An 18,283-nucleotide genomic window follows, 5' to 3' on the forward strand; every position below is an offset into this window, starting at 1 on the left:
AAAAAAAAAAAAGACATAAAAGTCTAGAAGACAAATTAAAATACTGAATGTCTGTAGCTTTCTGGTTACAATGGTTTCTGAGAAGGTAAGTTGTTAAAACTGTCTGGATAAAGCAAATAACTATTTTGTGTGTACATTCCTCTAATAATCACTCTGATTTGGGGTATTTAATTTTATTTGCATATTTTACAGAGGAAGTGGTTAAAACTGTCTGAGTAATGCAAATAATCAATTTTTCTTTAAAACAATTTTGGATTAATAATACCTCGCCAAGAAACTCGCTTTCCTCTTCTTGTACTCTTGGCTGATCCCACACAGTTATTTCTAACATTCGCTCTCTAAAGTCTCTACGGTGCACATGGGAATAGAGAAATGATTGGTTCCATTTTGGTTCTGAGCTTTTCTTCACTGTTTTGGTCCTCCTTTTACTTTTATCGCTGCATTAAATAACAAAGCAAACAGCGGTTATATACTGCCATCTATTAACATTTTATAAAATGGCACTTTATTTCCATAGCCAGGTAGCAATACATGTTTTGTATTATCATATGAATAATCCTTGTCTGTAGAACTATTACCTTCTATCTGGAAGGAAGTACATTTTTACATAAGGGTTCCTAGGTCTTCCATCTGGCCGTGTTGGCAGGTCTCTTGCTTGCAAGACATTAACTATTAGCTGGTGGCCCACTTTGTCGTACCACAATTTTACCTATAACAAAGATTTTGAGCTTTAGAATCAAATGTGGACTGTTACAGAAAATATAAATAGGTTTTTTGTCATTTTCATAACTAAAATGTGGTAGAGTAGTAAAGAAATTATAGAAGCACATCATACACATTGTTATTTATTTCTATACTACTGCACAATTTTCTTTTTTCAGCTCCATTTAACAAATTACTGTCTTGCTTAAGCATGTAACTCAGTACAGATATAGGATCTATTATCCAAAATGCTTGGAAATTTTCTATTCATTTTCCTACAATGTGGAACACTATTCTATAATGGTAATAAAAACATTAACATACGAATAACGGATTGACTGAAACAAGACTTTCTTCCAGTATTTAACCGTGAATTGTCATGTTGTTAGGCCCCTGCTAAATGTTTACACTTATTTTATAGTACAAACAATGGTTTGGATATTACTACTCTCCCACATGGCATTCATTATTGATTGTTGAAAAGTATGGGCACCGCTGGCCAACTTACATGTTTAGTCAATTTCGTAATTTAAAAGTAATAAAACAACAAATTTGTAAATATTAATACAGAGTTACACATTATTTAATGCAGCGGCCCCCAACCTTTTTTGGCCCAGGGACCGGTGTAAGAGGAAAATTTTTTGCAAGGACTGGGGGAGGGGGGGAGGGGGGACAGCGGCAACTGCGCATCCAATTCGGGTGCCAAGTTAATTATGGGCTAAACTCGGCGGCCCAGTTCAGGACTGTCCGCGACCCGGTGGTTGGGGACCCCTGATTTAATGAACACAGTTCATGAGACATATTCTCAGAGTCTCAGAGAAAAGAGTATTGAGGCATATGCAAATATATGAACTCTCTTTCAGTTTTCCAGTAATAAACACTGTTTTTGCAAGGTCCCTGACCATACTTATCTCAATAGGCCTTAACAGCAATTAGGAGTTTCACCTGTTGACAACAGGAGAACCAGCCCATTGTTGTCTCTCAACAACCATGGGCTCCTCTAAGCAAGTGTGTGTGGAGTTAGCGAATGAGGATCTAAAAATGGAGCTAATTGATGCCTACAAAACAGGAGGAGGTTTTTAAAAGAATGCAAAATGATTTCAAGCTTGCAATTTCCACTTTATGTATTGTCACCAAGAGATGGCAGTTGAGAGAAACTGTGGAAGTCAAGACAAGATCTGGAAGACCAAGAAAACATTTAGAGAGAACTGCTAGTTTGCTGGCCAGAAAGGCAATGGCAAACACTCATATAATTGCAAAGGACCTGCAGGAATGTTTGGCTGACACAGGAGTGGTCAAGAATTGCAGCACTCCTATTCCATAAATGCACCAGAATTGTACCACTCCCATTACTTTGGAATATCTTCAAGGTGTGCACACAGAATAGTATGTTCACCTCTACATACCTCCAATTTCAATGCACCAGAAGTGCAGCACTTCCATTACTAAAATTGCTACACCCTAGGCAGGTGGCACTGTTGTCCACCCTTAGTTCCTGCACTGTAGTGATGTGTCAACCACCCCATCACCCCATGTTTAGTATCAATTTGATTTAACTACAGTATAATTAGCTGCACTGCCACTTAGATGGCAGACATATTGAACTAAAAAAGGATAACAAAAACTACATAAGCAGTTATTTGAACTCTGTGTTGGTCTCAGACGTCTTTAATTAGTAATGATTTTCAGATCTCTGACTTGCTAACACAATCAGAAAAAAACAAACCTCATAATTGCAAAGAAAGCACATTTCAGTACTGCCCTTTACAAGAAAAGCTGAATTTTGCTTGATTTTGTTCTGTTTGTATTCATGTAATCCATATAAAACATTGTGTGAGATAAATGTGGCACATTGAAACAGTCTTAGCTGATATTCAGAAATAAAAACCACTTGGTTTAGGAAGGGGTCACTGTATTTTTTGCAGCTTTTACCACACATAGAACTGTGTGTTGAATTAGTGTAAATATAAGCATAGAATGCACAAGGTACATTTTGGGTATACTACATACTTAGGTAAACCTATACACATTGGGTAATAAACTTTTCAGTGGAGCCTGGCATTCATATATAGGGTGAGTTATCTTGGTATCTAATAGGGATGTAGCGAACGTCGGAAAAAAAGTTCGCGAACATATTCGCGAACTTGCGCAAAAATGCGAGCGGTTCGCGAACGGTTCGCGAACCCCATAGACTTCAATGGGAAGGCGAACTTTAACATCTAGAAAAGACATTTCTGGCCAGAAAAATGATTTTAAAGTTGTTTAAAGGGTGCAACGACCTGGACAGTGGCATGCCAGAGGGGGATCAAGGGCAAAAATGTATCTGAAAAATCTGCCTGTGTGTGCTTGGAAGAGATAGTGTAGGGGGAGAGCTGTTAGTGATTTCAGGGACAGATGATAGTAAGTTTGCTGGCTAGTAATCTGCTTGATACTGCTCTGTATTGGAGGGACAGAAGTCTGCAGGGATTTGAGGGACATTTTAGCTTAGGTAGCTTTGCTGGCTAGTAATCTACTGTTCTCTTTAAACAACTGCCATACGTTGACCTTGTAGGCATTGTTTGCCCAGTTTTTTTGGACGCAGCCACTGAAGCACAGTTGCCATAAAAAATATGCCATATAAATGCTGAAAATAGTAATTTTTCGCCATACGTTGACCTTGTAGACATTGTTTGCCCAGTTTTTTTGGTTGCAGCCACTGAAGCACAGTTGCCAGAAAAAATATGCCATATAAATGCTGAAAATAGTCATTTTTTGCCATACGTTGACCTTGTAGGCATTGTTTGCCCAGTTTTTTTGGTCGCAGCCACTGAAGCACAGTTGCCAGAAAAAATATGCCATATAAATGCTGAAAATAGTAATTTTTTGCCATATACGTTGAGTCAACGTATGGCAAAAAATGACTATTTTCAGCATTTATATGGCATATTTTTTCTGGCCTCTGTGCTTCAGTGGCTGCGGCCAAAAAAACTGGGCAAACAATGCCTACAAGGTTAACGTCGTTGACCTTGTAGGCATTGTTTGCCCAGTTTTTTTGGCCGCAGCCACTGAAGCACAGAGGCCAGAAAAAATATGCCATATAAATGCTGAAAATAGTCATTTTTTTGGTCGCAGCCACTGAAGCACAGTTGCCAGAAAAATTATGCCATATAAATGCTGAAAATATGCATTTTTTTGGTTGCAGCCACTGAAGCACAGAGGCCAGAAAAATTATGCCATATAAATGCTGAAAATATAAATTTTTTGGTTGCAGCCACTGAAGCACAGAGGCCAGAAAAATTATGCCATATAAATGCAGAAAATATGCATTTTTTTGGTCGCAGCCACTGAAGCACAGTTGCCAGAAAAATTATGCCATATAAATGCTGAAAATATAAATTTTTTTGGTTGCAGCCACTGAAGCACAGAGGCCAGAAAAATTATGCCATATAAATGCTGAAAATATGCATTTTTTTGGTCGCAGCCACTGAAGCACAGTTGTCAGAAAAATTATGCCATATAAATGCTGAAAATATAAATTTTTTTGGTTGCAGCCACTGAAGCACAGAGGCCAGAAAAATTATGCCATATAAATGCTGAAAATATGCATTTTTTTGGTTGCAGCCACTGAAGCACAGAGGCCAGAAAAATTATGCCATATAAATGCAGAAAATATGCATTTTTTTGGACGCAGCCACTGAAGCACAGTTGCCAGAAAAAATATGCCATATAAATGCTGAAAATAGTCATTTTTTGCCATACGTTGACCTTGTAGACATTGTTTGCCCAGTTTTTTTGGTTGCAGCCACTGAAGCACAGAGGCCAGAAAAAATTAAACCAGTAGGGTTTGCACCCTAGTTTGTAACGGTGGCGGAGGGAGGAGGAGGACGCTAAAGGACAGCTGTGTGTGGAGTCATGAGGCTTGAAGAGAAGGACAGCTGCATAGAAGTCAGAACAAGTCTTCCGGCGTGCAGTAACCCTCCGAGATCCACCCCTCATTCATTTTAATAAAGGTCAGGTAATCAACACTTTTGTGACCAAGGCAAGTTCTCTTCTCAGTTACAATCCCTCCTGCTGCACTGAAGGTCCTTTCTGAGAGCACACTTGAGGCTGGGCAAGACAAGAGGTTCATGGCAAATTGTGACAGCTCTGGCCACAGATCAAGCCTGCGCACCCAGTAGTCCAGGGGTTCATCGCTCCTCAGAGTGTCGATATCTGCAGTTAATGCCAGGTAGTCCGCTACCTGCCGGTCGAGGCGTTCTTTGAGGGTGGATCCAGAAGGGTTGTGGCGCTGCCTTGGACAGAAAAACATTTGCATGTCTGACGTTACAGACTGGCCAAAGGGCTTTGTCCTTGCAGGTGTGCTCGTGGCAGGATTACTGGCACCTCTGCCCCTGGAATGTTGATGAGTTCCTGAAGTGACATCACCCTTAAAAGCATTGTACAACATGTTTTGCAGGCTGGTTTGTAAATGCCGCATCTTTTCGGACTTGTGGTATGTTGGTAACATTTCTGACACTTTATGCTTGTACCGAGGGTCTAGTAGCGTTGCGACCCAGTACAGGTCCTTCTCCTTAAGCCTCTTGATACGGGGGTCCTTCAACAGGCATGACAGCATGAAAGACCCCATTCTCACAAGGTTGGATGCAGAGCTATCCATCTCCGCTTCCTCATTATCAAGGACTGCATCATCCACGGTCTCCTCCCCCCAGCCACGTACAAGACCAGGGGTCCCCAAAAGGTCACCACTAGCCCCCTGGGAAGCCTGCTCCTGTTGGTCCTCCTCCTCCTCCTCCACAAAGCCACCTTCCTCCTCTGACTCCACTTCTGGCACCTCTCCCTGCGTTGCAGCAGGTGCCTGGGTTCGTTCTGGTGATTCCGACCAGAAATCGTGCGCTTCCAGCTCCTCGTCACGCTGGTCTACAGCCTCATCTGTCACTCGTCGCACGGCACGCTCCAGGAATAAAGCGAAGGGTATTAGGTCGCTGATGGTGCCTTCGGTGCGACTGACCATATTTGTCACCTCTTCAAAAGGTCGCATGAGCCTGCAGGCATCGCGCATAAGCACCCAGTAACGGGGGAAAAAAATCCCCAGCTGTGCAGATCCAGTCCTACCACCCAGTTCAAAAAGGTACTCGTTGACGGCCCTTTGTTGTTGCAGCAGACGTTCCAACATAAGGAGCGTTGAATTCCAGCGAGTCTGGCTGTCAGAAATCAAACGCCTGACTGGCATGTTGTAGCGCTGCTGAATGTCAGCAAGGCGTGCCATGGCTGTGTAGGAACGTCTGAAATGGGCCGACACCTTTCTGGACTGGGTGAGAACGTCCTGGAATCCTGGGTACTTGGAGACAAAACGTTGGACTATTAAATTTAACACATGTGCCATGCAGGGCACATGTGTTAAATTGCCTAGTCTCAACGCTGCCAACAGATTGCTTCCATTGTCACACACCACTTTTCCGATCTGCAGTTGGTGTGGGGTCAGCCACCGATCGGCCTGTGACTGCAGAGATGACAGGAGTACAGATCCGGTATGGTTTTTGCTTTCCAGGCACGTCATCCCCAAGACAGCGTGACAACGGCGTACCTGGCACGTCGAATAGCCTAGGGGGAGCTGGGGGTGCACAGGTGTGGAGGAGGAGAAGGAGGACCCAGCAGCAGAGTAAGAAGAAGAAGAAGACGAGGTAGAGAGCGATGGAGGAGTAGAGGTGGTGGCAGAACCGCGTGCAATCCGTGGCGGTGACACCAACTCCACTGTTGTTGTTGAGCTACCCATTCCCTGCTTCCCAGCCATTACCAAGTTCACCCAGTGGGCAGTGTAGGTGACATACCTGCCCTGACCATGCTTGGAGGACCATGCGTCAGTAGTCATATGGACCTTTGGCCCAACACTAAGTGACAGAGATGCGGTAACTTGGCTCTGCACATGTTGGTACAGGTGTGGTATTCCCTTTTTAGAAAAAAAATTGCGGCTGGGTACCTTCCACTGCGGTGTCCCAATTGCTACAAATTTGCGGAAGGCCTCAGAGTCCACCAGCTGGTATGGTAAAAGCTGGCGGGCTAAGAGTGCAGACAAGCCAGCTGTCAGACGCCGGGCAAGGGGGTGACAGTCAGACATTGGCTTCTTACGCTCAAACATGGCCTTCACAGAAACTTGGCTGGTGGCAGATGACTGGGAATGGGAACAGTTGGTCAAGGTGGAAGGCGGAGTGGAGGGTGGTTCAGACGGGTCAAGGAGAGCAGAGGTAGAGCAGTAAGATGCTGGACCAGAAGGAGTGTGGCTTTTAGTTTGCCTGTTGCCTTTGAGGTGTTGCTCCCAAAGTGCTTTGTGCTTGCCGCTCATGTGCCTTCGCATAGAAGTTGTACCTATGTGGCTGTTGGGCTTACCAAGGCTCAGTTTCTGACTGCACTCATTGCAAATTACAATGCTTTTGTCAGAGGCACACACATTAAAAAAATCCCACACTGCTGACTTTTTGGAAGTGTGCGATCTGGCGGTAACAGTAGAAGTTGGCGGCATTGGCGGCAATGGCGGGTGCGTTGGCCGGCTGAACACAGGTGCCGATACATGTTGTTGCCCTACTGATCCCTGCGGGCTGTCCTCCCTGCTTCTTCTAAGTCTTATTCTCCTACTGCCTCTCTGACTCTCCGTCTCTCCATCTGAACTACCCTCCTCTTGCTCTCTTCTACTAGGCACCCACAAAACATCAATCTCCTCATCATCATTCTCCTCAGATGCATCAATTTCTTCTGACACATCACAGAAGGAAGCAGCAGCGGGGACCTCCTCCTCATCACTCATTATGTCCATCTCTATCGTGTTCTCTGCCAGAATTAAATCTGGTGTAAGGTCCTCATCTCCTTCATCTTCTTCTGGCAATAATGGTTGCGCATTACTCAGTTCAAGAAACTCATGGGAAAATAACTCCTCTGACCCCAGTGAAGAAGGGGCACCGGTGGTGGAGGAAGTGTTACGTGGGGTGGCCATAGCAGTGGAGGATGAGGAGGATGTTGTGGTAAAGTTAGAAACGGTAGAGGATGGGGTGTGCTGTGTAAGCCAGTCAACTACCTCTTCAGCATTTTGGGAGTTCAGGGTCATTGGCTTTTTAAAACTGGGCAATTTGCTAGGGCCACAGGATTGCATAGCAGCACGGCCCCTAGCACGGCCTCTGCGTGGCGGCCTGCCTTTGCCTGGCATTATTTTTAAAAAAACAACAACAACAACAAAAACTCAGTTGGTTTTTCTGGAAACGATAATACACACAGCTAGATGGCGGGTTGAAGAAAACAGTGTGCAAATAATGCCTACAAGGTCAACGTATACACTACTACAGCGGTGGATACGGATTACGTAAAATATATGAATGCTGCTTGAAAAAAAGTAACTCAAGTGGTTTTTCTAGAGACGATAATATTATCAATATTTAGACAAAATGTGAACAAGCTCACACAGCTAGATGGCGGGTTGAAGAAAACAGTGTGCAAATAATGCCTACAAGGTCAACGTATACACTACTACAGCGGTGGATACGGATTACGTAAAATATATTATGGCTGCTTGAAAAAAGTCACTCCGGTGTTTTTTCTGGAGACGGTAATATTATGGATATTTAGACAGAATGTGAACAAGGTCACACAGCTAGATGGCGGGTTGAAGAAAACAGTGTGCAAATAATGCCTACAAGGTCAACGTATACACTACTACAGCGGTGGATACGGATTACGTAAAATATATTATGGCTGCTTGAAAAAAGTCACTCCGGTGTTTTTTCTGGAGACGGTAATATTATGGATATTTAGACAGAATGTGAACAAGGTCACACAGCTAGATGGCGGGTTGAAGAAAACAGTGTGCAAATAATGCCTACAAGGTCAACGTATACACTACTACATCGGTGGATACGGATTACGTAAAATATATTATGGCTGCTTGAAAAAAGTCACTCCGGTGTTTTTTCTGGAGACGGTAATATTATGGATATTTAGACAGAATGTGAACAAGGTCCCACAGCTAGATGGCGGGTTGAAGAAAACAGTGTGCAAATAATGCCTACAAGGTCAACGTATACACTACTACAGCGGTGGATACGGATTACGTAAAATATATTATGGCTGCTTGAAAAAAGTCACTCCGGTGTTTTTTCTGGAGACGGTAATATTATGGATATTTAGACAGAATGTGAACAAGGTCACACAGCTAGATGGCGGGTTGAAGAAAACAGTGTGCAAATAATGCCTACAAGGTCAACGTATACACTACTACAGCGGTGGATACGGATTACGTAAAATATATGAATGCTGCTTGAAAAAAAGTAACTCAAGTGGTTTTTCTAGAGACGATAATATTATCAATATTTAGACAAAATGTGAACAAGCTCACACAGCTAGATGGCGGGTTGAAGAAAACACTGTGCAAATAATGCCTACAAGGTCAACGTATACACTACTACAGCGGTGGATACGGATTACGTAAAATATATTATGGCTGCTTGAAAAAAGTCACTCCGGTGTTTTTTCTGGAGACGGTAATATTATGGATATTTAGACAGAATGTGAACAAGGTCACACAGCTAGATGGCGGGTTGAAGAAAACAGTGTGCAAATAAAGCCTACAGGGCAAATAATGCCTAAAAGGTCAACTTATACACTACTACAGCGGTAGTAAAATAAAAAAAAGTAAAATAAAAAAAAATGAATATTAAAAAAAAAAAATTAAAGTTGGTGCTGCTGAACTACTAGGAGCAGCAGATTAGCACACCAGTCCCACTCCCCAACACTGCTAGACTAATAGCACTGGGCTCTTATAGTAGTAGTAGTAGTAGTAGTAAAACAACAAAAAAATAAATAAAAGCAGTCCTTACAAGGACTACTGTTATTGCAGCAGTCAGCAGATGAGATCAGAAGCAGGACAGCTGCCCACTGCAGCTACATACAGAGCACTGCAGTAGAAGGTAGATTACTAGCCAGCAAAGCTACCTAAGCTTAAATGTCCCTCAAACCCCTGCAGACTTCTGTCCCTCCAATAACAGAGCAGTATCAAAACGATTACTAGCCAGCAAACTTTCAACTGTCCCTGAAATCACTAACAGGCAGCAGCTCTCTCCCTACACTATCTCTTCAGCACACACAGGCAGAGTGAAAAAACGCTGCAGGGCTTCGGTTTTTATAGGGAAGGGGAGTGGTCCAGGGGAGAGCTTCCTGATTGGCTGCCATGTACCTGCTGGTCTGGGGTGAGAGGGCAAAAAAAAGCGCCAACAATGGCGAACCCAAAATGGCGAACGTCGCGCGACGTTCGCGAACTTCCGGCGAGCGCGAACACCCGATGTTCGCGCGAACAAGTTCGCCGGCGAACAGTTCGCGACATCTCTAGTATCTAATGATACCGTATGTGGGATATAAGATGTTTTAAAGTGGGAGGCAGCTTTGAGGTGATTTTCAGAAATTTCATCAAAATTGCCAAATTTCAGAATGATTTGCAGTTTGCTACTTTGGAGAAGAAAGACGTATGTACTCATTTTTGATTCAGGGCAATGTGTACTTTCTAGGAATTTATGACTTTACGTGGTTATTGCACTTTTTTGTAGCTTTCATAGTGCCTGGAATACACTGAGGATGATAGATCATATGGGATGTCTTCCTTTTAGGTTACCTAGAGCCACATACTTAGGTAAACCTATGCCTATTGGCATAAAACTGTTAAGTGGACCACCACCACCATCTTTAGGGTATTTTATCTTGTTAGCTAATGATATGTGGGAGATAGTCTGCTGAACATTGGAAACGTTGAGGTGATTTTTTAGAAATCTCTTTACAATCGCTGAATTTAGGAAAGATTTGCAGTTTGGTACTTTGGAGTAGAAAGATATTTTTACCTATTTTAGATTTGGAAGAATGTGTACTTCCCATAAATATATGGCTTTATGGGATTAGCTTACTTTTTTGTAGCCTTAACTCACATAAAATGCAGTAAATGTGTTGATTTTGCAGAAGCTTGAATAAAAGAAATGATAAAGCATATGGGGTCTTCATTTTGGGGCCAAGAGGCCAAATAGGTCAGTTAAGCTATGCACATTGCACATCAAACTGTTCAGCAAACCCATGACCTTCATATTTAGGGTCATTTATATTGGTACCTAATGTTATGTGGGAAACTGGAAGCTTTGAGGTCATTTTCCAAAACTGTCAGAAATGTTTATAAAAAAAACCCAGTGAATTTAGGAAAGCATTATGGCTGGGTACTTTGGAATAGAAAGACATATGTACTTATTTTGTATTCATCAGAATTTGTGCTTTCCAAAAATCTATCTTTTTTTATGTTAAACCTACTGTTATTGGAGTTTTGGGCCTTGAACTCAGAAGTATGCAAGTTTCCAGAGCATCACTTTGCAAATGTGGTAGTTTTTGAAATCAGAAATCTCCATAAAACTATACATATTTGGTATTGGTGTGTTCTGGAGACATGGGCCTTGTAATTGCATGCATAAAATAAATTGTGTTTCTACAATATCTGTTAATATTATGGAAGATATGCATTTTTTCATGTTTTTTGACAGTTAGAAGCATATAACTAATTACAGAAGTGGAATTATACCAACATGTTGGCATATTTTTAAAGCTTAGGTTGTCCTGAAAAAAACTATATATTGTTTTCCTAGTTAATCCTCAAGTTCCTAAATGTCTGGCAATAAAAGTTACCAAAGCGTCCGGCACTAAAAAGGGTTAAGGGGACCTGCCACCCTAAGAAATCATTCCAAATCCTATTAATGGTGTTATTCAAGAAAAATAAACTTCACTTACACTATATACATTTAAATCTATTTTCTGATAGCCTTGAAATTCACATCACATCAAGCAGGCATGTGTCATTCTGTGGACCCTGCTTTTAAGGCAAGCTTTGTATCATGCCAACATTTTATTTATACACCAGAATTGGGCACCTGATGCCATGCCCATGCACTGGTTTCACAATTAGATGGTGAGGAAGGAGGAGGAATGTGTGGAGGGCAGTGACATCCAGGATGTATAAAAAGTGAAAGTAACTGCCTGCCCCTCCTCTATATCTAAGGCATAGAAGAGGGGCAGGTGATATATGACTGACAGCTGAGATCTCTAAACAAGTTTATAACAGGTATGGATGTTTTAATAAAAAAAAGAATTTGGCTTTCTTGAAAAGAACTTTTATTATACAGTTTTTTAGGTCAGAGTGACAGGTCCCCTTTAAACCTGTTTCTCAAGGACTTTTCTTCGGAATTTCAACGTTGCCATACATCGATGACTTGTCAGTGTCACCAGCAGAGTGTACTAAAGTGCACAGTTAGAATAGAGTCTGTTACGTTTTTAACCAGTGCCAAACGTGGATCTGGATATTTTCAAAACTATAAAAATGTGTGCATCTGGGAACCATCTACTGGCATACTTACAGAAAGCTGTCCTGGCAGGACCTGAGGCGCATCTTTTAGAGCTCCAGGACTAGTTGGAGAAATGACAGATATTGAAGGCCGATCCATCTTTTGAGATTCAAAAGAACTGGAACCTAAAATCAAATGATACACATTTTTTAACAGATATCAAATAAAGTCTGCAAGGTTAAAAAAAAAAATCCAACTTTCCAAATCTATAATCAGAACAATTTTTGACAACGTTCCTTGGCATGAACATGACTTGACATGAGCATCTGGTAACGGGCATCATGAACTGACTACAGCACTGCGCAATATGTTGGCGCTATTAAAATACATGTTAATAATAACTATGAGCTAATATTATGCATTTACTAATACAAACAAATGTTTCATTTAGTACCTGTATGTATGAAAATGTTATTGTTTATTATTTACAGTTAAGTCCATGACATGTATTTTACTATATGGACAGCCTCCCTGCGCATGGATGTGCTATGCTACGTAAGTGCCTGAAAATACTTGAACTACTTCAAAGCCAGCAAATTGTATGAGTCTGATTTAAAGGAGAACTAAAGCCTAACTAAAGAAGTAGGTTTCAAATGTTGTACATTATGTTTTGGGCTTCTGTGTGAGATCAAGGCAACAACAGTCCTAGTATAGGTTTTAGAAGAGGAGGAGAATGATAAAGTAGATTTGCCCAGGTGCAGTATGCCATAGCAAAGATTAAGATGTTTGATTTTAACCGGTTACCAGTGAATGCTTTCTGCTGATACAAATTTTCCCTACGGAATAAAAATGGCTCCCCTGATGCAATGGGGGAGGACTTGAATTTCACTGCAACACTGTACACAGCATCTCGAGTTGCTCTATGTAGGCCAGCAGCAAACATCAAATATGTTCTCTTCGTCCTCAAGTCATTTCAGCTAATTAACTGCACAGTGTTTCATTCTCCTGGATTTAAGGCCACTTAATGCAAATTGTATTCTGTGACTATGAAGGAAATACCGTATGTGCATTTTCATCTTAGGGTAAGAGAGGACTTCTGTACTGTAGAAAGAGAGGATAATTTGTTTGATCTTGAAAATATGGGCCCGCCAATATCTAAACTCAAGTGGAAATCTTTTGTCCAGCACACAGAGGACTTCTTAATTTGAAACAATTCCTCTCATTTCCCTGGTATATTAATAGCAACAAGGTAAAAGAATGGGACAGGGACATAACAAAAAACAGGGTCTCCTGCTTTTCATTACTGACATAACATCTAAAAAAATATCCTTGCTTATGGGGCAGGTGGAGACAGCAATCAAGTTGTGCACACAATCTATGATAGACATGAAGTGAAACCTCCCTAAAAATTCTGCATAGCACAAAGCAACATATTCCTAAGAAAATTTTGTTTTCTAGAAACACTGTGTACAGGAACACAGATAAGGCTATATGTTTATAAACAAACATAAAGCAGTGCATATAAAAACACTGCACTGGGTAATCCCAGATGGAAAAAAACTGCTATTTTAAGTACTAATGCTTATTATTTATAAATATATATATTTATAAATATATCTATAGATATATATATATATATATATATATATATATATTCGCAACTTGGTAAGATTATACAAATAATATCCATATTAAAAAAGCACCTACTAGATTCTAATGGTGGATGAGAGTTTTCTGGAATCCTTGGAATGTCTCTAAAATTAAGAGAAAGAAAAAAAATAGTAAAGTAAGTGAAAGTAAATGCATTTGTTATCTGAAAAAAAGAAACGGTAGCACCAAAAAACACTCATGTTTATAAAATGTATGTGTTGTTGCTTTCCAGTCTACTCATTCAACTCTTCCCTTTCTTCAAGATCATCATCATCCCTACCACTAACATAATGAGATCGGTCGATGTAATGTAGAGGCTCAGGGTTGGACATCATGTTAAACTAATGCTGAGCTTTGGAGAGACCTGGGAAATAAAGGTAAGGAGAAAAAAGATGAAAAGCATAATGGAAAAAGAAGAGGACTATCATAAGATAGTGAATATGGAAGGGAAAAGATATGAAAGAAAAAAAAGGAGACAAACTGTTTCTGGAGGGATCATGGCTGGACCCAGGGGTTTTACTATTCAGTGCTAGTTTCAAATCGACCACTAGTAATTTAATATCCACTAATATTTACCATGATAGATTTGTATCAATGCGGGTGTTTTCTTGTTACCATCCCTCTGTTCTTTTGAAAAGCTGCTGGAGGTGAAGGGGAGGGTGGTGATATCACTCCAACTTGCAATTTAAATAATATTAAAATATGCATTTTGTAAAAAAAATGCATTCAAATTCCTTTAAGGAGAAAAAGAGGAACGATATCCAACCCTGTCATAGGTAAAGTAACTGCTATCCTTACCACTTTTTTAAATAAAGCATAATACGTAGTAACTAACTGCTAAATAGGCTATATTTTTTAACTTATTGAGGAAGTATCTCAATTGTAATTATACCAAAAGCTGTTAGTTATATAGCTAAAGCTGGTATGACAAGAACCACATTATGTGATACCCACTGATATTTCGCATAATTTTGTGAGTAATTGTGTAGTCTTGAAATCAATGGGCTAACCAACCTCCAACAATTTGTACAACTGCACGTTAATATGAACTTAAGAAAGCTTATAAATGGGCTCCATACAATCAACCAAAACATGCATAGGCTGATAGATGTCCTTATGTTATCAATGTTTTAGAGATAAATACAGAATAAGACCTTTCAGAGCAATTTAGATAACATATTAGGCAAGTTAGTGAATGCTGTTTTATATTAGATGAATGTAAGAACATATATTGTAAAGTATATCAATATTCATAAGTTTCTTACCCAATAGGCCTTGAAACTATGATTTCAACTTGTGCCTCTGACTTTGATTGTAAAATAATGTTGTAAACATCTTCATTTGTTGCTCCTGGCAAAGGTTTCCCATTCCATTCTAATACTTCATCCCCTGCAAAATTCAATCAATCAAGTAATAAAATTAAAAATCACCTCTAAACTTACATGATCAATTGTTAATACATTTCTGAAACGGCAAAAGAGCAGTACATTTATATATATATATATATATATATATATATATATATATATATATATATATATATATATATATATATATATATATTTATATATATATATATATATATATATATATATATAGTGAACCGGTAACTGGAGAACAGGTTGAAGGGAGATATATTTCCCCTAGGTTCATGTCTTACTCCCATATGTACAGCAGTCCTGAGTGGGTTAATTCCACTGGACAGTCTCACCTGGGGACTAATTAGGAGGCTAGATCGGCTAGCTGCTGTAGAGGGGAGTCTCTCAGGGTAAGATTGAGATACATGCTGAGAGAGCTGGGATCTGTGTAGCCATTTGGAGCGGCTGTTTGTTTTTCCAGAAGTAAAAAGGACATTGCAAAGGTACTGTGGAGTTGTACTTCTGTGTTTGGCTGGGAATCCCAGTAGGGGACCGGTAGTGGAGAGGGAAAGTACCCTGTGTATTAGTTAGAGCCAAGTGTGGCAAGGATTTGGTACTGTTTTATTTTGTTTTATGCTGCTTTACTCACAGAGTCTGTATATGTAAACAATAAATGGACTTTGCCTGTTAAAGAACTGTTCATCTGATCCTGCTCACAATATATATATATATATATATATATATATATATATATATATATATATATATATATATATATATATACATCAATATAAAAGGGGCATCTTCCTAGTAAGTTTATATACAAATATACAGATACCCAAAAGGCTAGTTTTGTTCCAAGAATAGGGATGTAGCGAACTGCCGATTTGGTGTTCGCGAACGGCGTTCGCGAACACCGGCAAAAAATGCGAACGTTCACGAACAGTTCGCGAACTTCGAACACCCGCTAAAATCGTTCGAATCGAACGATCGAAGGATTTTAATCGTTCGATCGAACGATTTTCATTCGAATCGAATGATCGAAGCATTCGATCGAATGCTTTTCATTCATTCGAATGCTTACAATCGTTCGAACGAATGGAAATCGTTCGATTTTTAGCGGTCGAAGGAATTCGAATGGTCGAACGATTTGTATTCAAATCGGACGCGAACTCAAAATGCGAACGTCGCGCGACGTTCGCGAACATTCGGCGGACGCGGTCGAAGTTCGCCGGCGAACAGTTCGCTACATCCCTATCCAAGAATAAAAAAGATTAGTTATGCCTTAATTTGGATCAAGTACAAGTAGGCTTGCCACCTTTTCAGTTCGGGGAAAACGGGCAGGGGGTGGGCTGGTGAAATCGGGGGGGGGGCTTATAATGTCGAGGCGGGACTGATGACATGGTGGATCGTCATGTCATTAACTTCCATGTTCTGTCCGGATTTCCTAATTTGGACATCCGAACAGGCACTTTTCAGTACCTTGTACTTAGGGCTGCAACCTCTCCGGATTTTACCCGGTCAGCCAGGTTTTTTATTTGGATTATATGGATAAATGGAGTCTATGGGAGGTAGCCTGTCTGTAATTCTGAGTTTTTTGGATAATGGATCTCATACTTGTACCCAGTAGGGCCAAATAAGGATAAAAATTATTACATAAGCACAATTGCAATGTGGCAGGACAAAGCAGAAGATGATACTGGCTTTGCCTTGACCTTGCCACTGCTTATATCTGCTAAAGAAAGATGATATTTCATTTTTTGGAAGACACTGTGTTTGTGGTGGCCATACACAGGGAGATCTGTTCATTTGGCGATGTTGCCAAATAGCCGGATCTCTCCCTGGTATGCCCAAATTGAAGTGGGTGATATTGGGCAATGGAGGCCAAACGGGAGGTTGAATCGCAGGAACACATCAATGAAAAGCTGTGGCTGTGATCCAATGGGATTTTTTACCCTGCACGATCGGCATCTGACCGACTTTCGGGCAGATATCAACTGGTAAAGCCCGTCGGAGGGCTCTATACACATGCCGATAAGCTGCGATAAGCTTTTAGCAGCCCATGTATGGGGGCCATAGGATATTGGTTGGAAACAGCAGAAAGCAGCAACCCAGCAGTGGTGCAGCCAACATTACTAAGTCCCACAGCTAAATTTTCAGGGTCAGCCCTGAGACAGTACTTTCTGGCCAGCTCCAAGAGTTATTTTATACAAAACAGATGATTGGCAAGCTAATGAGTACTACCTCACTAGCAGTTAGATTTTTGCAAATTAAATCCTACCATAAATTTGGTCTGGACCTGGCAACTTGGATTGCACCATGATATACATTACATTTATTTATACTGTACCTGCTCTTAAATGGCCAACAACATCTGCCAGGCTCCCTTTCTTTACTTTGGTGATGAAGGCACCAAGGCGTCCTGTTTCTGACATTTTGCCTCCTACAACCTGAATAAATAAAAATGCAAAGAGGAAAATATAATACAAATTCTGTAACTTAATTTCACAAGATGTTAGGAGAGCCTGTGATGGCCTAGAGGAGAAGGAGTCCTGAAAACCATTCCACCAACATCCTTCCTTCATGCCCATATGTCATCAGTGCAAGCTTGGGGGGGGGGGGAGTGATAGAGCAAGGGTTAAATAATGTGGAGAGGGGGTTCCTGCAAATTATAGTGAATAATTATTATTATTTGATAATTATGTATATAAAGTAATTACATCTAGCGTTTTTCAGCTTAGCACAAAAAAATTTAACTTGTCAGCAATTCTAAATTCTGAACCTTCAATTCCAGTGTGTGGCAGGTGAAAGAACTATGTCTGTGCCTTTTGGATCTAAAAAAATTGCCAGTCTAACTTAATGAAGCAATAATATTATGGAATTCTTATAAAGAATCATGTCTGGAAAATCTAGAAAAATCCTGAGGGCAGTGGGAACATGTACATCTAAAAATATAAAATAGATCAATAGTACAGGCCAGTCCTAGAACAGAAGAAACCACCTAATTAACTGTATACTCAGTTGTGATATCAAACATAGAAGCTGTCTTGTCTGTCTTTGTAAATTAGAACTTAGTTTACATCCATTGCATATTTAAAATGTATGTACTGTATTTCAGTAAAGGTCACACAGGGATCGCCAGTTGGTTTGGATCTGAGTACAGTATATTCTGTTTCTTTAAACAATATAAGCAATAAACACAGGGCATCAAAGAGATAATTGGATCCATACTCTGTTTATATAAGTTAT

At 40.4% G+C, this 18,283-nt stretch overlaps 1 protein-coding gene and 1 long non-coding RNA gene across 13 annotated transcripts in view; one reads left to right on the plus strand and one right to left on the minus strand.

Annotated features, from left to right (window-relative positions):
- Window positions 1-18,283, minus strand: part of LOC108717998 (regulating synaptic membrane exocytosis protein 1) — a 195,401-nt gene that overhangs the window by 92,787 nt on the left and 84,331 nt on the right. For all 12 annotated transcript variants that reach the window (XM_041564689.1, XM_041564688.1, XM_041564686.1 and 9 more), the window contains 6 exons: window positions 17,385-17,484; window positions 14,942-15,065; window positions 13,734-13,780; window positions 12,099-12,211; window positions 579-709; window positions 266-437 (listed from right to left, as the gene is read on the minus strand). In XM_041564689.1, the coding sequence (XP_041420623.1) occupies window positions 266-437; window positions 579-709; window positions 12,099-12,211; window positions 13,734-13,780; window positions 14,942-15,065; window positions 17,385-17,484 (687 nt within the window). The remainder of the gene's footprint in view (window positions 1-265; window positions 438-578; window positions 710-12,098; window positions 12,212-13,733; window positions 13,781-14,941; window positions 15,066-17,384; window positions 17,485-18,283) is intronic.
- LOC108717999 overlaps window positions 15,397-18,283 on the plus strand; it is a 45,776-nt gene continuing 42,889 nt past the window's right edge. Inside the window, exon 1 of the long non-coding RNA XR_005961590.1 lies at window positions 15,397-15,537. This is a non-coding gene — a long non-coding RNA (uncharacterized LOC108717999). The remainder of the gene's footprint in view (window positions 15,538-18,283) is intronic.

This window comes from Xenopus laevis, chromosome 5S, assembly GCF_017654675.1.
Source record: "Xenopus laevis strain J_2021 chromosome 5S, Xenopus_laevis_v10.1, whole genome shotgun sequence".
NCBI lineage: Eukaryota > Metazoa > Chordata > Amphibia > Anura > Pipidae > Xenopus > Xenopus laevis.